At 41.8% G+C, this 24,325-nt stretch overlaps 1 protein-coding gene across 2 annotated transcripts in view; it reads left to right on the top strand.

Moving 5' to 3' along the window:
- Positions 1 to 3,433: 3,433 nt before the first annotated feature.
- Positions 3,434 to 24,325, top strand: part of FRMD4A (FERM domain containing 4A) — a 146,670-nt gene continuing 125,778 nt past the window's right edge. The window contains exon 1 of one of the 2 annotated variants that reach the window (XM_061562959.1): positions 3,434 to 4,165. In XM_061562959.1, the coding sequence (XP_061418943.1) occupies positions 4,115 to 4,165 (51 nt within the window). In that variant the 5' untranslated portion in view covers positions 3,434 to 4,114. The remainder of the gene's footprint in view (positions 4,166 to 24,325) is intronic. The other variant, XM_061562957.1, reaches the window with a different exon arrangement.

Here is a 24,325-nt window from a genome sequence, read left to right as displayed (position 1 = left end):
AATTATAACTCAACGAAGTGGCTTATCATATGTAAATTTATAGCAGCCAAATACTCTAAAGGCACATTTCTAAATGTGGAAGGAAACACCGGAGGACCCGGAGAAAAATCTACACGGCCAAGGGGAGAAGATGCAGACTCCAAATATACAACAGCAGGCGTCAGGCTCGGGATCAAACCCACGACCTCCTGTATACCAGGCGAGGTAGTTAACATCTTGCCATCGTATGACCTCGGTCAGAAGTTGACCTTTGCCTTCTCCCACCAGTGCAATGTAAGGATGTGCTGCTTATAACAGCACTGTGCTTGTATCATGAGTGCTGGCACCCAGACCCCACCTATTGAATTGAATAACTTTTGGCTGTGTGTTTCCTTTATCTTAACTTATGTGCACAGGTGCAGGACTCCAGAGGCAGCTCGTCCTTCCGATGTTAGGAAGCCACTGTGGAGCCGTGCACTTTTAAATAATCGAGATTGAATGCTTATTTATTGAGAGCTGCTTTTTGTGCTTAGTTTGTTGTTATTCCCCTGCACCTCCGATTAGCACGGTTGGCTGCATACGGTGCGAAAGAAGTTGCACATACAGCAAGCACCTTCTTCATCCTAATGCTTAGCTGACGAGGGGCTGTGTGCTTCTTCGAATGCTGGGGAGCCGGACAAGCCCCTCTCTGTACCAGCGTGGACGGCACCCTCGTGTTCACCTTCTGAAGCGCTCTCTCGTCACCGTGGCGTGCGCGATGACCACCACCACCACGTGACTTGTCTTTCGTGTTGTGCGCGGTGCATTTAGCGCTACAGCGCGTGGCTTTATAGCGTTTGTTTATTTGTTTGCTGGTGACTTTGTGTATTTCGTATCGGAATCGCCTCCAGTGCTGTTGCTGCTGGCGGCAATAAAAGTTGTTTAAAAGTCAAAAGTTTGTCAAAGATTCTCTGCGACTTTCTTCGTCCTCGGTTTGTGTCCGCACGTTGTGATCGCCCTCGTGGGGCGCTCTCAATCTGGCGGTGTCGTTCTATTAGCCTCGTTGCAAAGTTCGCAGGGAAAATGATACAGGGCGAAAATGTAAACGAAAAAGCTATTTAAGGAAATAATGAATACTTTAGCTTTTTATTTTATTCATTCTTAACAAGCGGACACTAAATGGATGGAGATGTTTGTGCGCGCTTGGAGTATTTGGCTGCTATAAATATCCACGTGGTAAGCCACTTCGTTGAGCTATCATTTGTGGCCATGCCGCTTATGAAAACTAACTAATGGCTCAGTGGGCTTTACCTGGTAAAATTTAAAACGTTTAGTGTCGTTTGTTTTGTTTATTTATTTGTAGTGATTTGCTTACCTTTCCTATACTTTTCACTCCGATCGTTTTCTTTGCATTGTTTGTTGTTCTAATTTTTTGACCCGCCCCAACTGTAAAAGAGCTTCATGGCTCATGGGATTTCTCCAGGATAAATACACTTTCTGATTCTGCTTCCAGATAAGCCAAATCAAGCCAATGCCATGGATATAGTAGCTGGACTTTCGATAGCCATCCAGGAATGCTTCATAATATTACACACCAATACGCTGTAATAGAAAGTTAAGTGTTAAAGACCCCGTGTCAACATTCTAAAGACGACGCCTACGTAAGCCAGTGTCATCGCTCAAATTCCTAAAGAAAAAAAGTATGTCATTAACTACATTGCAAAAAAATATTGTCTCTATCTGACAGCAGCAGGCTCTCATCTCATCATATTATCTTCATCATTATGAGCACATTCAGTAAAGGTAATTAATTTTTTACGGACTTATCCATATGCAGTGAATATGCATAAGTTACGTCTGTCATCAGAAAGTCCGCATTCGTAGTAATCTTTCATATTTAGACTAAAAAGATATCTAAGTATGCGAGCATATGCAATCAATCCACATTGCACGTGTAGTTTGTACTGTACAAACACAGCAAATAACGCAATAGCGTAGGGAATGCCATACGAAGGCACGGGAATGATTCTTGATGTCCATTTCATCACGATGATCCAACAAAACCCACACCGCCGATTCACAGACCATTTATCACATGATCCCACAATGCCCCCTTCCCCTTGCACCGCCGATTCACAGAGTATGGTGCCCATGGTCCCATCATGGTCCCTGCACTGCTCATTCACTGGCCACCAAGCCTCCACAGAGGCCACTTAATATCTAAATAACCTCAATGTCAACACAGATAACATAAGAAAGCATAAAAAGTGTTCAACTCTATTTCGATAGGTCCGTAGAGTCAGGCGAAGGCACCTTGCAGATTCATCGTGTTCACTGCTGTTGCCCAGGGTTCAACGGAGATAAGGCACCTTGAGACATCTTAGGGTTCAGTGTTTTGTCTGAGGCACACAGAATTCGGCTGAGGCACTATTTGAATTCTTAGGGGTAAAACATTAATGCCGAAACTCAGAGAGTCAGCATGGAGATCAGTATAACCATAGAACATCAACTAGTTTTCTATAACTTGTCTAATACATGCTATAACAATAATGAACTGATATATTTTATTTAGATTGAAACCAAGGATGTCTGGGTTGCTGGCTAAATTCCTCTGGACCCTGAACTGCATTGTTATCTGCAGTATGATATTGTTTACGGTCACAGTACGTGTAAGAAGTGCTGCATTTTATTAGTAAGACCATGCTATTTAGCTGTAATGAATAATAATCGTTGTGTGTTTTGGTTTAACAATTATTTTTTTAAAAAGATAAAAAAGAGCAAATAATTTGAAATACACAGCAACAATAACGATGTCGATGTCATTTACACGTTGAATCGAAGTGCAGTGCCTCCACATGTTTCCATCTAATTCACGTGTGACCGTAAATGAAACACGACACGCATACGATGTGTTGCGACGCGGTATTATCGCCTTGCGTTGGGAGATGCAATAAAGATGAACATTAAAAAAAAAAGTTACATCTGAAAATCATTGCAGTGACTTACATTTTCTGCATTAACACGATCCGCTCCGTGTGGATTGAATGAATTGTATTTAGGAGAGCGCACGGCTGAGATTATGCCGAGAGCCAGTTAAATCAGGCTACCCTGAATTTCCACACCGCATTGAATTTGTAACCAAAATCGCTTATACATTTATAATACAATAATCACATTTTAAATGTAATGCTTTGGTCTCTGCTGATATGCCATTATTAAAATCACGGTCTTTATTCACTTCCTCCTTTGCCTCCACCTCATTACCCCTGTTGCATTGTGCCGCTCTCTCTCCCACCTTCCATTGTTGCCAATTTCTCTCACTCATCCTCTCCCTCTCTCTATTGCTCTGTTTCCATCTCCATCTCTCTCCCCCCGCCCTTCCTCCCTTCCTCCCTCCCCCTCTCCCTCTGATGCCCCCCTCCTCTCCCAGCCTCTCACCCGGGGTAGCTTTGTAATCAGTGTGGTCATGTGATGCATGTCGACTGGGTGCTGAATAGCAAGAGAGCAGGGAATTTTTGTTCCAGCTACCCCAGAGTGAACGCGCGGGCTGACCAAAGGGGGACGCGGCAGCAAGACTTAAAACCCGGGCACCATCCATTGACGTTAGGATTTCAGAACAAAAAAAATCATTCGGATTAAGGGAACGAAATAAATCTAGCGAGCAAACACAAGCTACCGCTTGCCCGAGCAGTGTGTTTACGACGATGCACTGCTGGATTTAAAATCAATCGGTGCTCCTCCTGTGAGTTTTTTTTGCAGCAACCGGGAGGATTTAAATTGAAGCACTATTGAAGATCTGTGAACGGGAATGATGAGCGACCAAACAGGGCTCAATGCCAGGCCACCAGCGAGTAGCAATGAGAAGACCGCTGTAATTTGATTTGTTTTGATTTTTTTCTCTCTCTCTATTCCATCCACCTCCCGCGGCAGCAAAAAAAAACCCCAACAACAACAACCCCGTTTGCCACATTTCGAGTTTGCTTGCTCGACCGCCCAGCGCAAATACGTGGGAAGTAAAACGAAGCGAGGCGGTCACTTTGCGTCGTGTGCGCGAAGCGCGCAGCAGTGCTCTCTCGCGCTCGGACGTCGGAGGAACGCGACACGAAAGAAGACGCAGCGACAAAATGCACGCCTGGTGATTGGGGACGAGAAATAAATGTGGCGTGGGCCAACCATGGCTGGATGGCAGTCCCCTATCCGCATGAAGGTCAGTGGGTTATTTGTTACGTTCCTACGCATCACACGGCGCTGCCGTGAGCACAGATGTGTGTGTGTTACACATGCATCTGCTCGCAGCAGATGGCACTTCCATGCCAGTGTCACGCTGAAAGCATATTCGAAAAAATTCACCCGGTGGATTTTTGAAAATGTAGAATTTTTTCTGTCCCGTGTTCGTCTTAATACAATTGGTTTAAATCGAGAAACGGGGGAGCTCAGTTGTGTGGATTGTGGGGACAAAATGCCTCTAAAATGGATGGGCGTTTTAAAAAATCTATAAATATGTGTTTACAACGTTGCATGTGTGGATTTTAAAAGCTCGCGCAGAAACGGCATTAGAAGAGTTAAAGGTGCATCGGAATATGTGCGTCACTTTTATGTGTCTGAAATCGATGTTTTACCAGGATTTACATTGCACGCTATGACCAGGGTAATGCATCGACGTACCTTGAGCGTGTTCATAGATCTTATTTGTGATCACCGCATTAATTATTGACTGCTGTGGTGTAAAATATTATAGTGTAGGGATAATAGGGTCTTGGTTTAATCATTTACTCATTTTAGCAATCCGAGGGTGAATCAATTACGGTAATGCTTGTTCAGTGTGTGTATGGTTTCTTTGAAAGATTATGCTAAATGTGTGTTTGTAATAAAAACAAATAGTGCATTGTCTAAGGTGTATGCCAAGTTTGATATGAGGTAATGGTTGTTCTATTTATGCAGCAATATTAACACTGCCTGTTATTCTCAGTGTGGTTGCATGCCGAGCCCACTATAGCTGGAACTGCCTTTTGTGTTTAGTTTGTTGCCGTTCCCCCGCACCTCCGATTAGCACCGTTGGCTACGTACGGTGCGAAAAAAGTTCACCGGTTGGCTTGGAATTTCCATACGCGTGTTAGAGCACTGTTTGACAATGACGCTGAGTAAGGCACACTGAGTGTTGAGGGGTATTTATTGACGGGACTCGCATTGCCTATGGCCGTCCTACTACCCAAATGTTATTGCCCTTTCAGGAAGCTATTGATAATTAATGTGAACGCATTGAGGAGGGCAGGGGCAGGGATTGCCAGGGGCGAGCACGTTTGCTCAGAGACATCTAGCCTTGACCACTGGCACTTTTGCTCTTTATGAAGTAGTGACCTTCGCATTTGCTAATACCTGCGTGCACCGATGGGTGACCTTTTGAGTTTATCTTCTTGGTTCTTTCGTTAAAGTCACGTAGAAGGGAAGTAATGAAACAATAAAAATAAAACATAATAAAACAATTCTCACGACGTTTCGGCCACAACGCAAGCAGCCGTCCTCAGGTGAAGAAACAGGTCTGAAGACGCTGTCTTCCCGACAGACCTGTTTCTTCACCTGAGGACGGCTGCTTGCGTTGTGGCCGAAACGTCGTGAGAATTGTTTTATTATGTTTTATTTTTATTGTTTTATTACGTCCCTTCTACGTGACTTTACCGAAAGAACCAAGAAGATGAATCCCTGCAAGTCACGAAAGCTTTAAATCGAAACTTTTGAGTTTAGTAAAATTTAAAATTTTACAGGGAAATATAAAGGTGTCGGTGCAGTCCTGCAATGTCTTGCTCACCCCACTGCTAGTGGAAGGGGCTTCACTATAGGGAGCTCCATAGATCCCCTCTACATGGTGTTTTGGTCTACTCTTCCACACTAGTCACATTTACTTGGAAGAGCTGGGAATACCCACGTTTTACGCCACCACACACGAGCTACCAATCAACTAACTGCGGTGCACCCATTTACACCGCTGTGTTGACATGAACGTTGAACTTCTTTTGCACCGTTCATAGCCAACCATGCTAATCGGAGATGCGGGGGAGAAGGACAACAAACTAAACACAAAACGCAGTTCTAAATCAACTATTTTCAATCTAGAGCTAAAAGCGTATAACTCCAGTGGCTTCCGACCGTCGGATGGAAGAGCGTCCCAGACATCCGCAGACAGCGCATCCAAGACCGAATCAGTTGGAGGGGGTGGGGGGGGTTCAAGAAACTTGCCCCGTCGTTCAACGGCCGTGCCAGGAGATCGAATCGAATGGGCGACCCGATGCATTGTGATTCCAGCGTGCTAAACCATGACCCCACCGTAGCATCCCTGCAGAAAGTGCGTTCGGGCTGTAATGATGGATATGCGTGCCTTGTGCGGCCCTTGCCTCTCCTCGGTGTGACATACCGACGGATGCGTTGGCGCTTGCATAAAATGTACATGGGGAATTCCCTCGACGTAGCTGGCAACTCCGATATCGTGAAATAAAAAAAAGTTGTGGCAGTGGTTTTTTTTGGACAGGAAGAAAACCAAAGGAGTTTATTTTGATTAAAAATGTATACATTCATGGTCTCTCATTCACATTTAAACTATTAAGCTATTGTCAGAAGTTTAAATTCGGGTTGATCATAATAATTGAGTTGAATTCTTAAGCCAACCGTTGGGAATTTTGAATATATTATTACTATACAATTAACCATTATCATTTTACATGTAAATTACTTTTGGAATAAAATTGGAGATCTTTGCCAGTGCTTACTGTGTAGGGAAAACAGGTGTGGGTGTACGTGGGTGCGTGCATGATGCATCTGTGAATTCTTCCTGACGCTTTCATTATAGAATTTCTATTGTCTCACACTTCCCTTGTGATATGCAATTAATCATGTGAGACACGAGCGCCAGGAGGTGTCATGTCTTTTTGTTTCTGTCCAAAAACAGAGGGTGCAGAAAATATCCAGGAATATGTACAGTAGGCCCGTCCAGTAATGAGGCCTATTTCCCAACGTTTATGACATTACATGACCCTTTTGGTGGTAGAGAGCGGCCTGGGCTGCCATACATTACTGCCGCTGCCTTACAGCGGAATGAGACCTCAGGGGTATCCTGGGAGACTCGTGAATAATGAGCCCTGGCCGAATGCTCGCAAGCAGATTAATGTCCCCGTTTTCTGCCTTTGATATTAAATTTTCCGTGCAGCATCGGTTGCTCTCGCAGGAAGCCTCTTCCTTCACTTCCAATGAGCCGGGTGTGAGATGACACGATTGAGTCCGAGATGCCCTTTTCCCCAATGTGTACTTTTTCTTGTGGTCTTCAACAAAAAAAAATATTCAGCGGTGTAAACCATTCTGGATGACACGCCGAAGCCAGTGCACATGCATCCTCCACAGGCAAGACATGTCTGCCTATGTAGGTTTGAGGCAGAGTGTTTTCTAGACCATTGCATCTAGCTATCGCAGTCTCAAATGCAACACAATGCATGAGCATTTTACGAATTCGACATTTGTATTATTTCTGATGCTGCAACGTTAAGTTATTACTTATGCACACATGCAATATATGGATCGCCCCATGTCCATAACCCTGTCTCCAAAAATATACCATTAAAATAAGGTTATATCTTTGTTTCTGAGAGAGCGGATATATATGAATCTTTGTTGGTAAAGATTGATCACGTGTGCCTTTGCATGCAATTTACTGGTTTATATTAGTTTATTTTTGAGTCCTCTCAGCTCAAAATACAGATGCAATTTATCCCCGTATCCCTGTACCGTACCCAAAACGTAGAATCATCATCTATACTGAAAATGGATTGACATTAATAAGTATCCATGAATAATTAGTAAGGACAATGGATTACTGAATGTATGGATTCAATGAGAGCTAATGTCCTTGACCTAGATGTGTTGCATCTGAACATTGTATGAAAATGTGTTCCTCTCTCTTTTTCAATTAAAAGTGAATTTATTGCCCCTGAATGCATCATTAGTATTTCTAATTTGACTGTGGTCAAGCTTCAGGATTTATAAACCCACTTTATTCTGTGATGTATGCATGAGAGTATGTCGTGGAAACAATCGAATATATCATTTGAGAACAATAACGTTTTTGCACAACATTCAAAACATAAAAAATAATCTATTTTCATCACTGTGACTGAGCAAATATTGTGGACACTATATCAGACCAAATAGTCCTCATATTCAGCGGGCTTGGTGTAAAAAAAACCGTAAAAATATAAAACATTATTTAGCATTTCTTATTTCTTCGATGTGTTGCTCTTTGGTATTTAGTATTATGTAATGTTAGGTACAAAGGATATGAAGGATAACAAAAACGGCCACTGCATAGTACACTTTCAGATGCGCTTCTGCGGCCGTCTGGAACGCTCTTCCTTCCGATATTAGGAAGCCACTGGAGCTATGCACTTTTAAATCTACATTTTTAAAAACTCACTTCTTTATAACAACTTTTTATGTTTAGTGTATTGTCCTTCCCCCGCGCCTCCGATTAGCGTGGTTCAACATACATTCCTTATCATCATTATACCACCTGCGATTATACCATGGTATGTGCCATGAGCACCGACCAAGAGACATCCCGACAAAAACCACTTGCTTGTGTTTGCTGAATAATTATTTATTGATGCACAAACACCTTGCAAGACTGAGACAATATCTGTAATTTTCTTCCTTTGTAAAATAGTGAGACGATCAACTGAGCACACAATATATTGCACAAATGCGGATGTTCCATTTCTGAGCTAAAAATATTCCCACCAATCACCTCATGGCACAGGTTCGCTGGTTAAGTTGTATTAATATGAATTACCTAGAGGTGGCAGGGTGGTTCGGAGGTTAGAACACTGAAATGCCACCACTTAGGTTTCCGAAACTTGAGTCGTCGCGACCCACCACGCTGAATCTTTCCACGTTTACCAATTTACTCCTCATTAAAATACAAATTAACTCATTCCACACTGCACATTCCTGATGATGGTTCAACACGTTCCCTGTGGTACTCGAAGCTATTAACGCTGTTTTCCATCACGTGGAACACACGTGTGAACACACACACACACTCACCGAGATCTCAATCTTAATTTGAACCGGCTCGATTAACGCAAACAGCGTTGATTGCTTAGAACATCACGTGAGCTGTCCTTAGCAACCATCGGGCGCGTGTAGCGTGTAATAAATTAATTTGTTTTTGAATGAAAGAAAATGTTCTATTTCAAGCTTTCGTGACTGCAGGGATTCATCTTCTTGGTTCTTTCGGTAAAGTCACGCAGAAGGGAAATAATAAAATTAAAACATAATAAAATAATTCTCACGACGTTTCGGCCACAACGCAAGCAGCCGTCCTCAGGTGAAGAACAGGTCTGTCAGACGCTGTCTTTCCGACAGACCTGTTCTTCACCTGAGGACGGCTGCTTGCGTTGTGGCCGAAACGTCGTGAGAATTGTATTTTATTACGTGTTATTTTTATTATTTTATTATTTTCCTTCTACGTGACTTTACCAAAAGAACCAAGAAGATGAAAGAAAATCGCGAAACGCGGAAAGACGTAGCGTGTTGGGTCACGAAGTCTGGAGCTTGGGAAACCCTGGCTTTTAATCGCTTGCGATTAAACCAGGTTTTTCATGTGTATTAAATTGATGGTCTCAGCCCGGTCACCAATAAATGCATAAAAACTCATGATTTGCATTTTTTTACCCACCTAATGTAGCTAAATTGAACGTGTGAATTTTTTCAAATGAGTTTGACTGTAATGTGAGGAACATTTCTGTCTCTAGCAGGGCAGCTGGGAAAGATGTGACTTGAAGAGATTTCAGAAGCAGTTCTGTGAATTTCCTTCCCTGGACTGGTCTCTAACACGGGTGGTGCTGTATGATGGTTCTGAATGGATACCTTGTCGCATGATATTATGCCGGTTGCACAATTTGGAAAAAAGACAAAAACAAACACAAATATTGAATTACACTACGCACAGTACAATACATAAATAACACACAAGCCATTTTAATTATGTATTTCATTTTTGGAAATGATTAATAGTTATGCTGACATACTGATTATGGTCAACAAATCTTGTTTCGTGTTGCATGTGGCTATTGTTTAAGAATTCATTATGGTGACATTTACAAAGATGTGGATTCTTTACCTCAAAATACTCCTCGGTATGATTTACTAAATGAAGCCTTCTCAGTGTCCCAGCCTGACTTGACATAGGCACACAGCCACATTCCGCTTATACCCTGGGACGCATGCATATGTGTGGCAGTGTCACTTTGAATCACTTTTAATCCTTTGTGATTCCATCAACAATGTGATGGATTCAAATATAAAATATATATATACCGTATATATTATCTAAAAATAGCCAGATACTTTTTAGAGGATATCCAATGCAGTGGCACATTGCGCTGCACCTGGCGACCCGAGTTTCATTCCCGGCCAAGGCCAGTGGTGAGTGACATCGAAACTGAACCTTGCCTCCATTTTACTCGCCTCCACTGATGAACCTGCGGTGATCATCGTGGTTTTATTTCGTCAAAGAACGCCCATGATGGACACAACATGAGGGAGACCTTCACCCAGATGTACAATGCCCAAGGGCTGTAAATTATTTTATTTTTTGATTGACTCAGTGCAGCGTTGGCTGAGTGAGAGGTGGATTACAATGATTATTATTCGTAGGGGATGCTATTATTGCAGTAGCTCCAAGCAAGTTGATGCCAATGCCACTAAAAACGTGAGCTGTGGAATGGACTAATTATGAAATATTTTCATTGGGTCACCGAGTTGCCTCGGGGGCATTTTCATCAGGATCGAATTTGCGCTTTTAATTTTAAACCGTGGCAAGCGTCGATATATAAACCGATGGACCTCTATTCCTGAAAGCACAAAGCCGCTTTTTTGTCACTTCTAATAGAGCTTACCGTCAAACCATGACAAATGTGCTCAAGGCTCATTTCAGATGCATTATTTCTTCTCTCGTAAGGGGAGATTTGGCTTAAAAGATAATTTTAACAAATGGAGTAACCAAGTGGTAAATGTATCACTGGTTCTTATGTTTGTATTTTAAAGGTGCGCCTCTGATATCGGTTAATGAAGTGGAATATTTCTGAGCGAAAGCTTATTAATATGCAGTATGTGCACGTGCACAAGAAAACATGTATTTAACTGCACGTGCGTGTGATCTCGTGGGGCGCGGTAGCTCACAGCCAACGCCAGGGATGATGATCTGAATCGGTCCTGCGCCTCCCCTAGGTCGACACAGCCTCAAGTGAGTACCTGGTGTGATGTGTAAACATCACCACAAGGGAGACAAAGGCGACCAGTAGGCTGTTGGCCACCTACACCATGCCGTGCCATGCCAGCCTTCATAGGTGCTTGCTAACAGCACTTGCCCCAACAGTATTCGGCTATATCGGGGATCTTTGTTGAGTTGTATGTGCAGTGTTTACCACTGACCCATTTTGTTCCGGTGTCTTGTTTGGTCGCCGTTGTGCTCGCGAGGTTATTTGCACTATGTTGCTGTTACGTTGTACGACATTTGCCACGTGGTGAGCATTTTCTCCCAAAAATAAATTACCAACGAAAGTGCCCACCAACGCTGTTTTGATGAAACACATGATGATTATAATTCTCCAGCCAAGCAAAACAAGGGACCTTTTAGAGAATACATTCCTGATGCATATAACCTACAAAAGTGTGTGTTTTTAATCAATTATGCTTGGCTTCACTGTGCCAGTTGAGTCTTTTAATGACATTTTAATATAAGCTGAGGATTATATAGGATCAAATTCATGACCCGTATATTAAACCCAAGCCACCTTTACTCTCAAATTTTATTTATGCTTTATAATAATGGTTCTTTGTTTCATGAAGGGATAAAACGTGGCATTTCTTCATTGCGGATATATATCTGACTGTCTTATGTGCACGCGCACATGTGGATATATATACAACACGTTGTCGTGTAAAAATTGTGATATCTTGATTCCAACATTGAAAATAATACAACACGTTGTTTATATGCTCCAACAGGGTTCTGACAGCAGTTTAGTGGCTGCTGTCAGTTGAATGTATGCACACGCATGCATGCATACATTCCATACATTTTAATTTCGCATTATTTACGTGTATCTGAAGGAGCGGTGCGTGATCCGTGATCAACACACGTGTGGTTGTGCATTCATCCCATCGTCTTCCTCCTATATACAAACGTACATTTGCACGAGTGATGAATGATCCTTGCGAGCTCAGCGCCTGCTCTCTCCTCCCTCGGGTCACAAAGGCATTCCAACAGTTCCGCCCTCCCCCCCCCTCTCTCTCTCTCTCTGAACAAGAATGGGGATACACAAAAAAAGAATCCCTCATTAACCAGTGGCCGGCTCCCCCGTCGAGACTGACCAATGCAGAGTGCCCAGGTCACGATCGGCGGTGCGTGGCGACAGTTCCCCGTCCGCCCTTCCTCGCTCAAATCGATCGGGGCGAGCGGTTTTATTCTGAGATCGATGAGGCAGCCGCCGTTGCCCCCGGAGAGTGACGAGATCTCGTTATCTGGACGGCGCTGATAGTAGCGGCCGGTCCCCCGCGGGATGGCGGCCACGTTATTGGGGGTAGGTTCATAGCCGCTGACCAGCGTGGCGTGTGGTATATCAGCGGCCTAACCCCGTGCCGAGGCGGTGACCTCTCTTCCCATCCACTTCCAAGCTGTTACGTCGCCCGGTGTTGGAAGATCTATGGAGAAATACTCTGCACACTGTCGTGTCCGTGCTTATGCACATTTTCTTCCCTGGTGCAATGGTTAGCGCACCAGGCTTGGAATTCAGAAGGTGGTCAGTTTGATTAAATCAGCCACCTCCCAGTCTCCCAGTCTTTGTCCACCCAGCAGTATAAATGGGCAAACGCCAGTTAATTGATCGGCAGGTCGCGTTTGGTGAGGTCAATTGTGGATACTTCCAAGTCTTCTGGCCAGTGTGGAAGAGTAGGCCAAAATAGCTCTCTCTCTGTTGAGAGAGAGAGAGGCTCTCTCGAGCTCCCTATAGTGGAGGACATTCTGCCAACGGTGGCTTGAGCGAGATATTGCAGGGCTGCACCTGATGTCATAGACAAATACAAATTTTATTACCGCAAAATGGTTTTCAAATTAAAATCGCTCGTGGCATTTTGGTGGCTGATTGGACCTTCGCGCTACATCAATGCGGCTGTCATCAGCTCCTGAGAGCCTCATTTAAAATCTTCAGAGGTGTGAGCAAACCATGTGTAAATAAATAAACTCGAAAAGACGATATTGTCTTTTCAGACATTGGGTGTTCCTTGTGTCTCCAGTGAGCTTTGTATTTTCCTAATAACTATCAACGGCTTCATATGAAACAGCTTCGCTTAAAATAAATATTCTGTCATTATTCAGTAACATTCTTTCATAAGAATGCAACTTTGTGACAAGAATATATCATTATCATTTCGAGGTTTATTATGAAACATTGTAAATCATTATCATTCACCGTGAGCTATCTACTGCTGGATGAAGTCCTCCCCAAGTCATTTCCGTCTTCCATGGTACCACGATTCATCTTGAGCTGATCTCATCCCTCCATCTCCTTGGTGGTGAACCCCTCAGGAGTGATCCCTCCTGGGGCTTCCATTCCATCGCAAGCCTCGACCATCGGCCACATTACCTTCTTGCGATGCGTCATGCCCAAGCCCGCTTGGTTTTGTTTTCAATGAATATGTCGTCCCGAATTTGCATGTATTCTATGATCCACGTGTTCTCCCTATGTCTCTTCGTGCAATTCCCAGCACGCATCTCTCCTTTTATCTTTGCATAATTTATTCTTGATACTTTACATATGTGCTCATCGCACCTCCGATTAGCGCGGTTGGCTACGTGCGATGCGAAAGAAGTTAAGCATACATAATTGTTTTTTGGTAAGAAGGGAGGTAAATGTTGTATTACTAATTGTGGGTTCTTTGAACGTATACTTTTCTGATGTAGACGATAACAACAAAGTAGAAATTGTCTTCACAGAATAAGCGCAATCATAACTAATCAGCCCCCATCTCTTTGAGTCACACAGATGTTACATTTTGATGGCAGAAAATACTCCAACACTGGCTTCATTGATTTTCATGGGGGCGGATTGAATAGCATTCCTTTTTCTAAATTTCATGTTGTCTGGAATAAAACATTCCTGTCTATAGACCTTTGTCTTTATTCCACGAGGCAGCTTCTTCAGTCGTGTTGTGAAATGTGATGGTTTTTCCTTCACAGTGTTTTTTTGTTGCACATTCAAAGCCGTAACAATAGGTGGCATCATTAGAATGCACTCAGTTAGCTCTTTAAATAAAGCAGCAAAAATGTGCCCGAAATGCTGAAATAGTCACACTCATTAGCAAAGCTGTGGCACAAAAAAATGCAACAATTCTAAAACGTCCATAATAGATTTGGCTGTCGCCTGATGAAGTTAGTTGTAATTACTGGCGAAACGTCGTACTCAGATTGTAAATGTTGTGGCTTGGCTCTCCATCACACCCGGTGTGCTGTACTAGTGACGAATTGGCCACGTTCTGTTTACGTGACAACCCTTACGAGTTGGCTGTGCCGGGTGGTGGAGGGTTTTCACAATACATTTATATATTTACGCGATCTAACCCCAAAAAACCTCTATCATGGATGATATTGGTCGCGAAAGCCTGCTACGTGTTACACCAATACTAAAATGGCTTAAATGCAATTGTATCTCATTCGTAGAGCTTTACTAAAATGCTGTTTTTCATTTTTCATGTGTGACTATTGGAGTAGCACTGTTCATTAACGCAGGTGAAAACATGAGCATTCTTTGTGGTTATTTTACAGCACCCTGGGAAATCGGCTTGCCATGAAGTTAGTCAAGGTGAACATTAATTCCAAGGCTCATGCAATAGAGAGGCCATAGAGACAGAGAGAGAGACGGTTACTTAGACAAAATCAATTACTTTATTTGGCCTAATTCATCATTCTTAGTATAATGCATATTCAGACATCAACCTTAATGTTATCTATCATGCATTATAGGTAAATTATATGAATCTCAGACATTTGCTAAATATCGATGCTGTATGATGGATAAACGCAGTTGGCGTCTTGACAATTTCATGGAGCAGTAGTCAACAACATTGTGTTGCGCGTGATGATTCATTGTCTGTACCTCAACACTGTGGCCCAGCAACAGAGATAATGTTGAATGCACCCTGTGCATATTGCGGCAAAAAGATGACGACATCCCGATGTGTTAAGGAATTAACAGTGGAATTGACATTAGCCATGGGGATCTGGTTTGTCTGGCGTGTGTTTGTCTGGTGTGTAAGTGTTTCTTCAAATGTATCTGCTTCATTGTGTGCCTGTGGTCCACGCTCATGTCTGTGCAATGTATCAGTATCTGCCTGTATAGGTAGGGGAGTGGTGATGTAATAGTTAGCTGCGAAGCGCTAGTTTTATTCCAGCTCACGGCCAACACGAGTGATGATTATCTGAACCGGTCCTGGGTCTCCTCTAGGGCGACTCAGCTGCAAATGAGTACCTGTTGCGATTTGTAAAAATCGTCACTGGGGAGACAAAGGCGGTCAGGCGTGGTGCTGGCCACCCACCCTCTGTTGTGCCATTCCGGCCTTCATAGGTCCTCGCTAACAGCACTTGCCCCAACAGTCTGTGATGTCTATATGGGGGAGCTACGTGTTTTACTTTGTATACGTATTGCATTTTAAAGTTAACGCTCAATTACATTTTGACTTAAAACTATCGTGACTGCAGGAATTCATATTCTTTGGTTCTTTCGGTAAAGTCACGTAGATAAAAAAAATAGATAAAAAAAATTCACTTTATTTTTATTTTTCTATCTACGTGACTTTACCGAAAGAACCAAAGAATATTAATGCTCAATTATCCATGGGTGGACAATGGTCAATTCGGGTTGCAGAATAACCATCTTCGTGAAAAAAGATAACTGAAACATGTTCACCGGTTTCACTATCAGCTGCTCCTCACTCATCAGTGGTCAGCAACTCGGTCTCTGTGTGTCCGGAATCGAACCCTGACTCTTCTTGCTGATGCTCGTGTGTGTTTCGTTCATGGACCGTTAAATACTTCGTTGAGTAGTTCTACAATATTCTTTGAGGACCCTCCACTCATTCTGTTGACGATTTTTGTTGTTGTTGCTGCCGCTGTGCTCCTGTGTAAAATAGCCGGGCAAAGGTCTAAATTGGACCATCATCCGTGTAGCAAATCTAAATAAACATAACCTCTGTGGCGCTGTGCAACCCTGTCGTCCAATCCTAACCGATGTTCCGCTGTTAGACGAAGGCTGCAGCACTTGCTGTATACAGTATATAGATGTTGTTTTAACCTGCTTTGACTTGAGCCCACTTTTCATCAAACTATTGATGCGAGTGCCAACACCCCTTTCCAACAAGGCACTCACTCTCTCTTTTCCATCCTCCCCGGCTGTTCCCTTCGGTATTGCAGCTCTAAAGTTTTGCATGATGTCTACACCTGTTTCTTCGCAGTGTGCTTCTCAATGTCATAATTTAAACATGCCAAAAAAGCATGCAATGTTTTTTTTTTCTCTCTCTCTCCTGCATTTATAATATAGCATCACGGTTGCCAAAGTCCACGTGTTGTCCCTACTGACGATGTCCCAATGCGATGCAGGTTGGGGGGGGGGACTACATTATAGAAATGTTCGAGGCCACTACTGTGGATGTGTGAGCAGAACAAATGGAGGCAGCATGGCCATCTAAGCAGCAGACATGTACCCATAGTCCTTTCACCAGAATCATCTTCATCATTATATGCCATGGTCTGTCCACTGCTGGATAAAGGTCTCCATGCAATATTGCCATTCCTCCATCTCTGTGTCGCACGCATGTGCATTTGCCTCCTTTTCCTTAGCAGTCAATCGAGATGTTCCCAATGTGAGTTTATTCCCCCCAATCCATGTGTTCGTCTCTCTCCGTCTCTCTGTGTAATTCTGATCATGCAAATGAATGCCTATCTGCAAGCTCACACGCGTCAACACGCTGTGGCTTTGCCAGCCACATAAGCTTTCAGAGCTGTTTACGTGCTCTTCGGAGTGCCTGGGAGCCACGTTTCAATTCACAGTAGGATGCCTAACACGTGACCTCCGGGTCCTTTGTTTGTTCCCAGACAGGCTGTCTGCGAACCTTCAGTCCCCCCCGCTAAGGTTGTCATCCACCCATAGCCACAAGAAACTGCCTTAGAATGGACATATGCTGCACAGTAACAATGGTGCATGCGTATGATGTAAACCAAACAACAGACGGAACAATTGATAACGGGGAGATTTAAAAGTCTCCACACTGCGCTTGTTAGGTATGGATTTTTTTTGTGTGTAAAATTCATGTTAACGACTGCATATCATTGAACCTCTCTTCGGCTCTCGTGATAATACAGCATAGTTATAATATTGTCAAAAAAGTTATTCAAAATGTAAACACATTGGTTACTCGGTGGGCAAAAGTTGACAATTTGTTAACATCATGGCAAAGATTTATCGCAACTTATTTCTGCAGATCTCAGCATTTCTCGCGGGAAGGTGCTCTTCAAACATAAAAAAATATATAGAGATATAGCTGAGTTGGTCAAATGTCAGAGTGCTGAGTTGACACCACAGATCCTGCTGGGTTTGAATCCAGGCAGCTGCCTGTGATTACACTGTTGTTCTCAAGTGTAATCAGGTGGTGGTCTCAACACAGTCACCAATGACGCACCAAACAACGTATAAAATATAATCTGATTGTTAAATGACAAACATTACTCTCATATGCAGGGTGGGTGGGAAAAGCTGCCCACAACTGTGTGGACCAGAGACCACTTGAAGGGATCTCAGTCGTAACTCAATGATATCTGCTTTGTTGAACCGTTCTTGATTCGTAACATGATGACGATAGCAAGATTGGGATAAAATTGGGGTGGTGCAATGCATATATATTTATATATAATTGCAAAATTCAAGAGACAAAACGAATAAATGAGGGCAAGAAAAAAACCACGATGTATTTAATCCAAAAAAATCCCTCTTTAAGAATGCTTGAACAGGTATTGAAGGTGAAATCTTCAGATAATTTGTAGTTTTTGGTCGCCTGAAAACGCTGATGCGGCGATCCGGATGAGTGCAGTGTGTTCACGGTGTGTCTAGTAAGCACGCTGAATGGCAGAATCAGCATGTACATCGTCCGTTTTACGATGGTGCCACCCTTAACTCACTGGGAGTACTAGAAATATAATGAAGTCACTTGGGATTTATTTCTATAAAAAGCCTTCTGGTGCATTCTTCGCATATGCTGCACAAGCATTTCATGTTTAATGGTTTATTATTAAGTACTTATCAAACCATTTTCCCTAATCTGTTTATTCGTGAAAATGTGCAGCAGTAATCACATCTACTGGCAAAGTAGCACAAATGCAAAAATTGCACATTAAGAATACAATTCAGACTTTAAAGTTACGGGACATGATTTTGTTGGAGAATAACAAGTTACATAATTTGCATTGTATTGTTTTCATACTCTACGGAAAAAAATTTAATTGCTTTATTATGCACAATAACTGTTGTAGAAACGAAATAAAAGTGTCCAGTTGCAGGTTTTTATACAACTTATTTGGTGATGCTTCTGCATTGGAAGTGGCGTTCCAGCATAGATAGCAAATAAAAGCAAAAACACAATCATGATTAATACTGCCTTAGCAGGAAACACACATATAGATGGGGCGAGTATTATAGCTCAGTGTCCTAAGACCTTTGGAAGTATTTTTAAAATCCTTTATATTAAGTTCACTTGCTTGCTTGCGCTTACGACCATGCAAATCTTTCAGTCGTTTTTTAACCCACTTCCCGTGATCCAATCGAGCTGACATTTTGCACACAGACTCGTTGTGCATGACAATTTATTTTCGTAAAATTTTTTTCTCCAAAATTTTACACTTTTTAGGAAATGTTTAAATATTTAATTACCAATTGCTTAATGGTGGCAGGCAATCATATGACCCATAGGTGGCAGCCATCTCAAGCCAGAGGACGAGAGGACTCTAGCCGCCACGAATATAAAGGATTTATAGTGAAAAACTTTGTTTTTACGGGTTAATTTTTTTTAGATTGTAATACGGAGGCATGTAGGAACAGAAAACGAGCCTTTGAACACAATGATAAAAATTAAAGAGAAGCGGCACGCCTTTGACGAATGTTGTTTGTCTATAGCCAAAAGGCTAACATTAAGAGATGCTTGATTTATTCACAAGGAATATTTGCAAAAACAAATCTTGACTCTATAGGGATATGACATGACAGGGGCAGTTTAAGTTACGCAGTAATTTATGGAGATCGTGTTTCTTTGCTCCGAGGCTTTATGGAATTTAATAGCAGTGCGTGAAGATAGTTGAACTGTTCACCGTACTATATGGAATTTATAAATGTTCAGTATGTCTTGCAGCGAAACGTGCAAAGCTGTATCGTGAGGTAATTGATGTAGGCTAGCTGCGTGACACGAGTCACATAATTGAGCATAGGGCACAGTTATGACTGAGATAATAGAGGTGGCTCGCGTTATATTATTAGAGTTGCTCATAACTTGGGTTTAAATCCATGTAGGTGTCCATGAGTATAGCTATACTCTCAATTGTAGTGAGTTGTTGGTTTCAGCCCAGTCACCAATGACTGCATGAAATATATATACATTTCATTTCCATTCCATTGTATGAATTCTAGTTTAGAGAATTCATATATTTTTTAGACTGTAATGGCAGAACTTGTGGAAAAGTGTGTGCACGACTGTGTAAATGACAAAAGGGCACTTTAATGTTTTCGAAATTTGTCCTGCAATTTCTTATTTCTTCCACGGGCTGTTCGCTGACACACGGACCACGTGTTTCATGTGATTTCTAAACGGATTCTTCGTCTCACACTGACAGGACAAATGGGTAAAAAAATAATTGAAGGAAAAACAAAGCCTTGCTTTGAACACTAGACAAACATTTTTACACAACACTCATTTAATAACTGCAATCGATCAATGCACTCGATGAATTTAAATAATAAAACATAAGCACTCATGAATAAACATGTTATCGGAGGAGCACATATTTGCTCTGCGGTATTTGGCTAATTGTAAAATAGTGATTTGCAACTAATACATCTAAAAAGTGAACAAAATTCTTAAAAAGTGCGGGTGTGAACATGAAATGAAATTTAGAAGAGTTACATAATACGAAAAAATATGTACGGAAATGTGTATCCTGTACGAACATTGAGACCTTCCCACTTAAAAGTAGACCGTCGGTTATTCTGGGAAAGGGTGAATCAGGACTGTAAAATATAGAAGTGTTGAGCTGTTGAATGATTCGATAAACTATAAGAAAACCTTGGAATAAATAGCTTTACAGATGGAATAGAAATAACCCGGTTAAACCTGAGCTCTTTACTCTTCACTAGTCACACTAAAATAAGAATAGCAACACTGGTTGGCAGCTGTGGTTAAATCACATAGCCGTTGCATAGATGCCGTTGGTGGTGATGAGGTACATTTTTGCGCATCATTGTTTTCCTAAAATAATTTCATTACGCTCGAGTGAATATGAAGGTGAGGCCTTTTTTCACCCACAAATCAAATAGGGTAATAAATAAAACGTGGTACGTGTCACTGTAATCATCGGTTTTACAATTCCTATTTGCAGAGCACATTCTTTACCCTAGCTATTAAATGCAAATTGAAATAAAACATTGCATTCGTTAGACTCCATAAAAGTAAAAAAACACGGCACATGTTGCTATTCGTTATCATCAACAGTCTTTGCAATAGTAACTTGACTAAAATCCATCTTGTTCATAATAACTCTGACAAGGGCGGTGGAAGTGTGTGTAGTTCATGCTTACCTGTTTGTATAGACACCGCCAGACAAATTAATAAATGAAACCCTTGCCCATGTGCATTTTCTGGCTTTGGTCCGGCAGGACAAAATGATCAGTATGGCAAGTGGAACACTGGATTCTTAGTCTTGGCATTGCTGATATTAGCGAGCCCCTCTCTGCATCTGGTCTTTTTAACCATAAAGGGTACTTAAAATCCCTTCTAATTATTGTCAGACTACGAGGCAGTTAGGCAAACATGTTTTTTTTTATATGCAGCCCTTACAAACTACTGTAAGGGTATTCTACAGGGTTTTGAATTAATTGAAGCAAGCTGTTAGGAATTTTTTTTATATTGGACTTGCCTTATCTAAATACACCCAGAGGCTAAGTTAGAGAAAGAAGAAATGCATGAAATAAAAATACTTTTCTTCCTGCAGTGACAAATACAGAACAAAAAATAATCAGTAGTTAGAGTCTAGTCATATAATAATGTATTTTAATGCTGATATTGTGCTGAAAATTTGTAATTACTTGCGAAAATCTACCTAAATGCAATTATGTGTTGTACTTTCTACATATGTATGTTAATCTCGGGCCCAGACAAAGTTAAAGAATGTTTTTTTTCCTAAACTGGGCGTGCATAAGGAAGTACAGTCGACATTTGGTTAAAAACATATATATGCACACGCACACATAAAAGTTATTCATACATTTTTTAAAATCAACACGACTTTGAAAATCAAGATAATGTATTTCTCCCGTTCATTATTGTTCAATACAATTGGGTTGCAAGGACACAACTGGAATATGTGGACGCAGAACAGCTATAGAAGGTGGACTGGCAGGCAAAAGCAGGTTCAATTGGTTTAGGAAAGTCGAACTTGATATTGAAAATCAACTTACGAATGTGCCTAAGGAAGAATATGTTTAATCAGTACGTACTACCTGCTGTGACACGTACATTTTTTGTTATTTAAATGTGCAAAGTGCGCGAAAATGAATGGAGAGATTCATGCAAGCGAATTATATTGAGAGAAATAAACAGGAACGCACTGATTATATTAATCTACGTACCGTAGATTACGTACCGTAGAGTAATGAGAAGAAAACTAAATTAGGCTTGGGCCGGACATGTCGCTATGAATGAACGATGGTCAAGAATATTAATGGGATGGCAGCCATGTAATGGAACGCATCCGACAGGGCTTCCAATAGAGTAGATGGCACGATGGTATCAGTGCAGGTGCTGGACGTATTTTTTAATCGCAGGGTTGTGAGAGGTCGCAGTGTGGGGAGGACTTCATACAGCAGTGGCCGATTGATAATGATGATGTTACTGACATGGAACCCATCAACTTTCAAAAGGGCCTATAGACTTATATTTCACTAACATACTTATTTACAGTTTACTGTTTAATGGAATTAATCTGATAGACTAGCTTATGACACATAGACGTATATGTGACTCGTAGACTGAGATATCATTATTTGTATATCATTGAAGCTCACGTAATAGGAAACTTGGCTTAGTTGCTAAGTAGGGGCTTTGCACATTCCACTGCCCTATCTCTGTCCTGGGATGACTACAATACAGTGACATTTCCATTATAAAAATGTTTGTGTGTTATATTTGCTATTTTAATTTCCTGAAAAGATGCACAATAAATCCACGAACCAAGAACGTGGTTATTTGACATGTTCACAATCATGGCTTAATTTTGGCCCTGGTTTGTGAGCTTGACAAAAACAATTCACCCGAGCAAATGTTTACTCATTTGCCCCTTGGTTCACGTCAACCGGAGCCAAGGGGAGACGTTTTCTTAAATTCAATTACACGCTGATCAGGACGCACCGAACACTCATTTAAGAATCACTTCATGCACCCTCTGATTGCCATCAATTGACCCAGGACAATGCAGGAGCTCAGAGCACCCGATGGGTATGGGCGCACCAGCTTTTGCGTGACTTGATGAATCAGCCTGTGGTTTTGTGAGCACTTGAGAAGCCGCTGCCAAGTCCATGTCTCCGTCTGGTTAAAACACAACCTCGGCCGGTCCTTTGCCAGCGGAGTTTCGCCGTGATACGAGCAGAATGGTATGTGTTTGTGCATCTTCGTCCAGTTTCCATGTGGGTGCGGGGTGGGGGAGAAATATGTGATTTTGCTGCCACAAAGCCATTGTTGACAGCGGGATTGAAGATGCTCGTTTGATGTTTCCATGCACCGTACCAATTTACACCGTCCACACGCGTCTCTTAAGAATTCACTGCTGGGATAACTGCCAATTAAGCCTCAGTTTGGAGGACAATCTTCGAAGGGAATATTTCTATATGTAATGCGTGTCATAAATTGACATCTATAATGAACGCATTTGCAATAGGTTCTTTTTAAAAGCATGAAAAAACTCACCGTGCACAATCTGTTGCAGAAAGCTTTGCATAGTGTGCAGTACAGCCACGCAGAGGTAGTAAACACTATTCGAAAGCCTGATTGAGGAGACAAAATTCCCATTTCTGCGAACCTGCTAGAAACTTGATCAGATGATTGGATTGCAAGGCACGTGGGTGGGATTATAATGAAGCTTGAGAACTGAAGAGTGGTGGTTTGCTTTCTCAAGGCAGTGAGTATTATAAGCCATCTCCCGTTGCTTGGAGACAGATAAAACCGTAAGGCTTTGCCGTAGCTCCATCATACACTTGCTAAGTGCCTTTTTTCCTCCAGAAACATGCTTTTGTACGAAAAAAAAGTCCGCTTCTCGACAAATAGACACCTTCAATAATACGCTTTATATTTCAAATAAATCTAAATGCTACCCTGAGGCAAATGGCAGCAATTTCTCCACAGTATTAGCCCTATTTTATATTTTGGAGTGGTGGTACGTACACTGCGCTATGAACTCGGCTATCCGAGTTGGATTCCCAGCCATGGCCAACAACATAAGTGGAAAGTGGTATCAGAACCGGTCCTGCCATTCCTCACCTTCAACCCCCACTGACCAGCGTGGTGAAGTATGGTCAACAAGAAAAACCGTGACTGACATGGCATGGGGAGGCCTTAATCCATTGGTGAATTGAGCATGACTGGAATTTAATTTTTCGGATTTTTTTCATTCTGTTTTAACACTTTCTTAATAATAAATTATGAAGGTGGCAGCACGTTTATCTTAATATGGTAGCTAATTTTGTGACGACCTATTAAAAAAACACATTCCAATGATAATGAGAATACTATATTTATAAATCTGCACAGCCACTACTGACTGGGGTTATTATTTATCGCCACGGATAATTCACGAATTCCAGGATGCTATTTGAACTGTTCTCTTGTGGTAGGCTTTGGGAATATATATTTTTTCTGCAGATAGATTCTAAAATCAAGATGTGTTTAGCTTGAAGCTTTATAGACACATACAGCAGTGTGCAAATAGAATCAGCCATGGTCAATCCACTGTTGGATGAAG

This window comes from Lethenteron reissneri, chromosome 30 (assembly GCF_015708825.2).
Source record: "Lethenteron reissneri isolate LAM-NWPU_2019-01 chromosome 30, ASM1570882v1, whole genome shotgun sequence".
Taxonomy (NCBI): domain Eukaryota; kingdom Metazoa; phylum Chordata; class Hyperoartia; order Petromyzontiformes; family Petromyzontidae; genus Lethenteron; species Lethenteron reissneri.
This window is presented reverse-complemented; position numbering and strand designations above follow the sequence as displayed.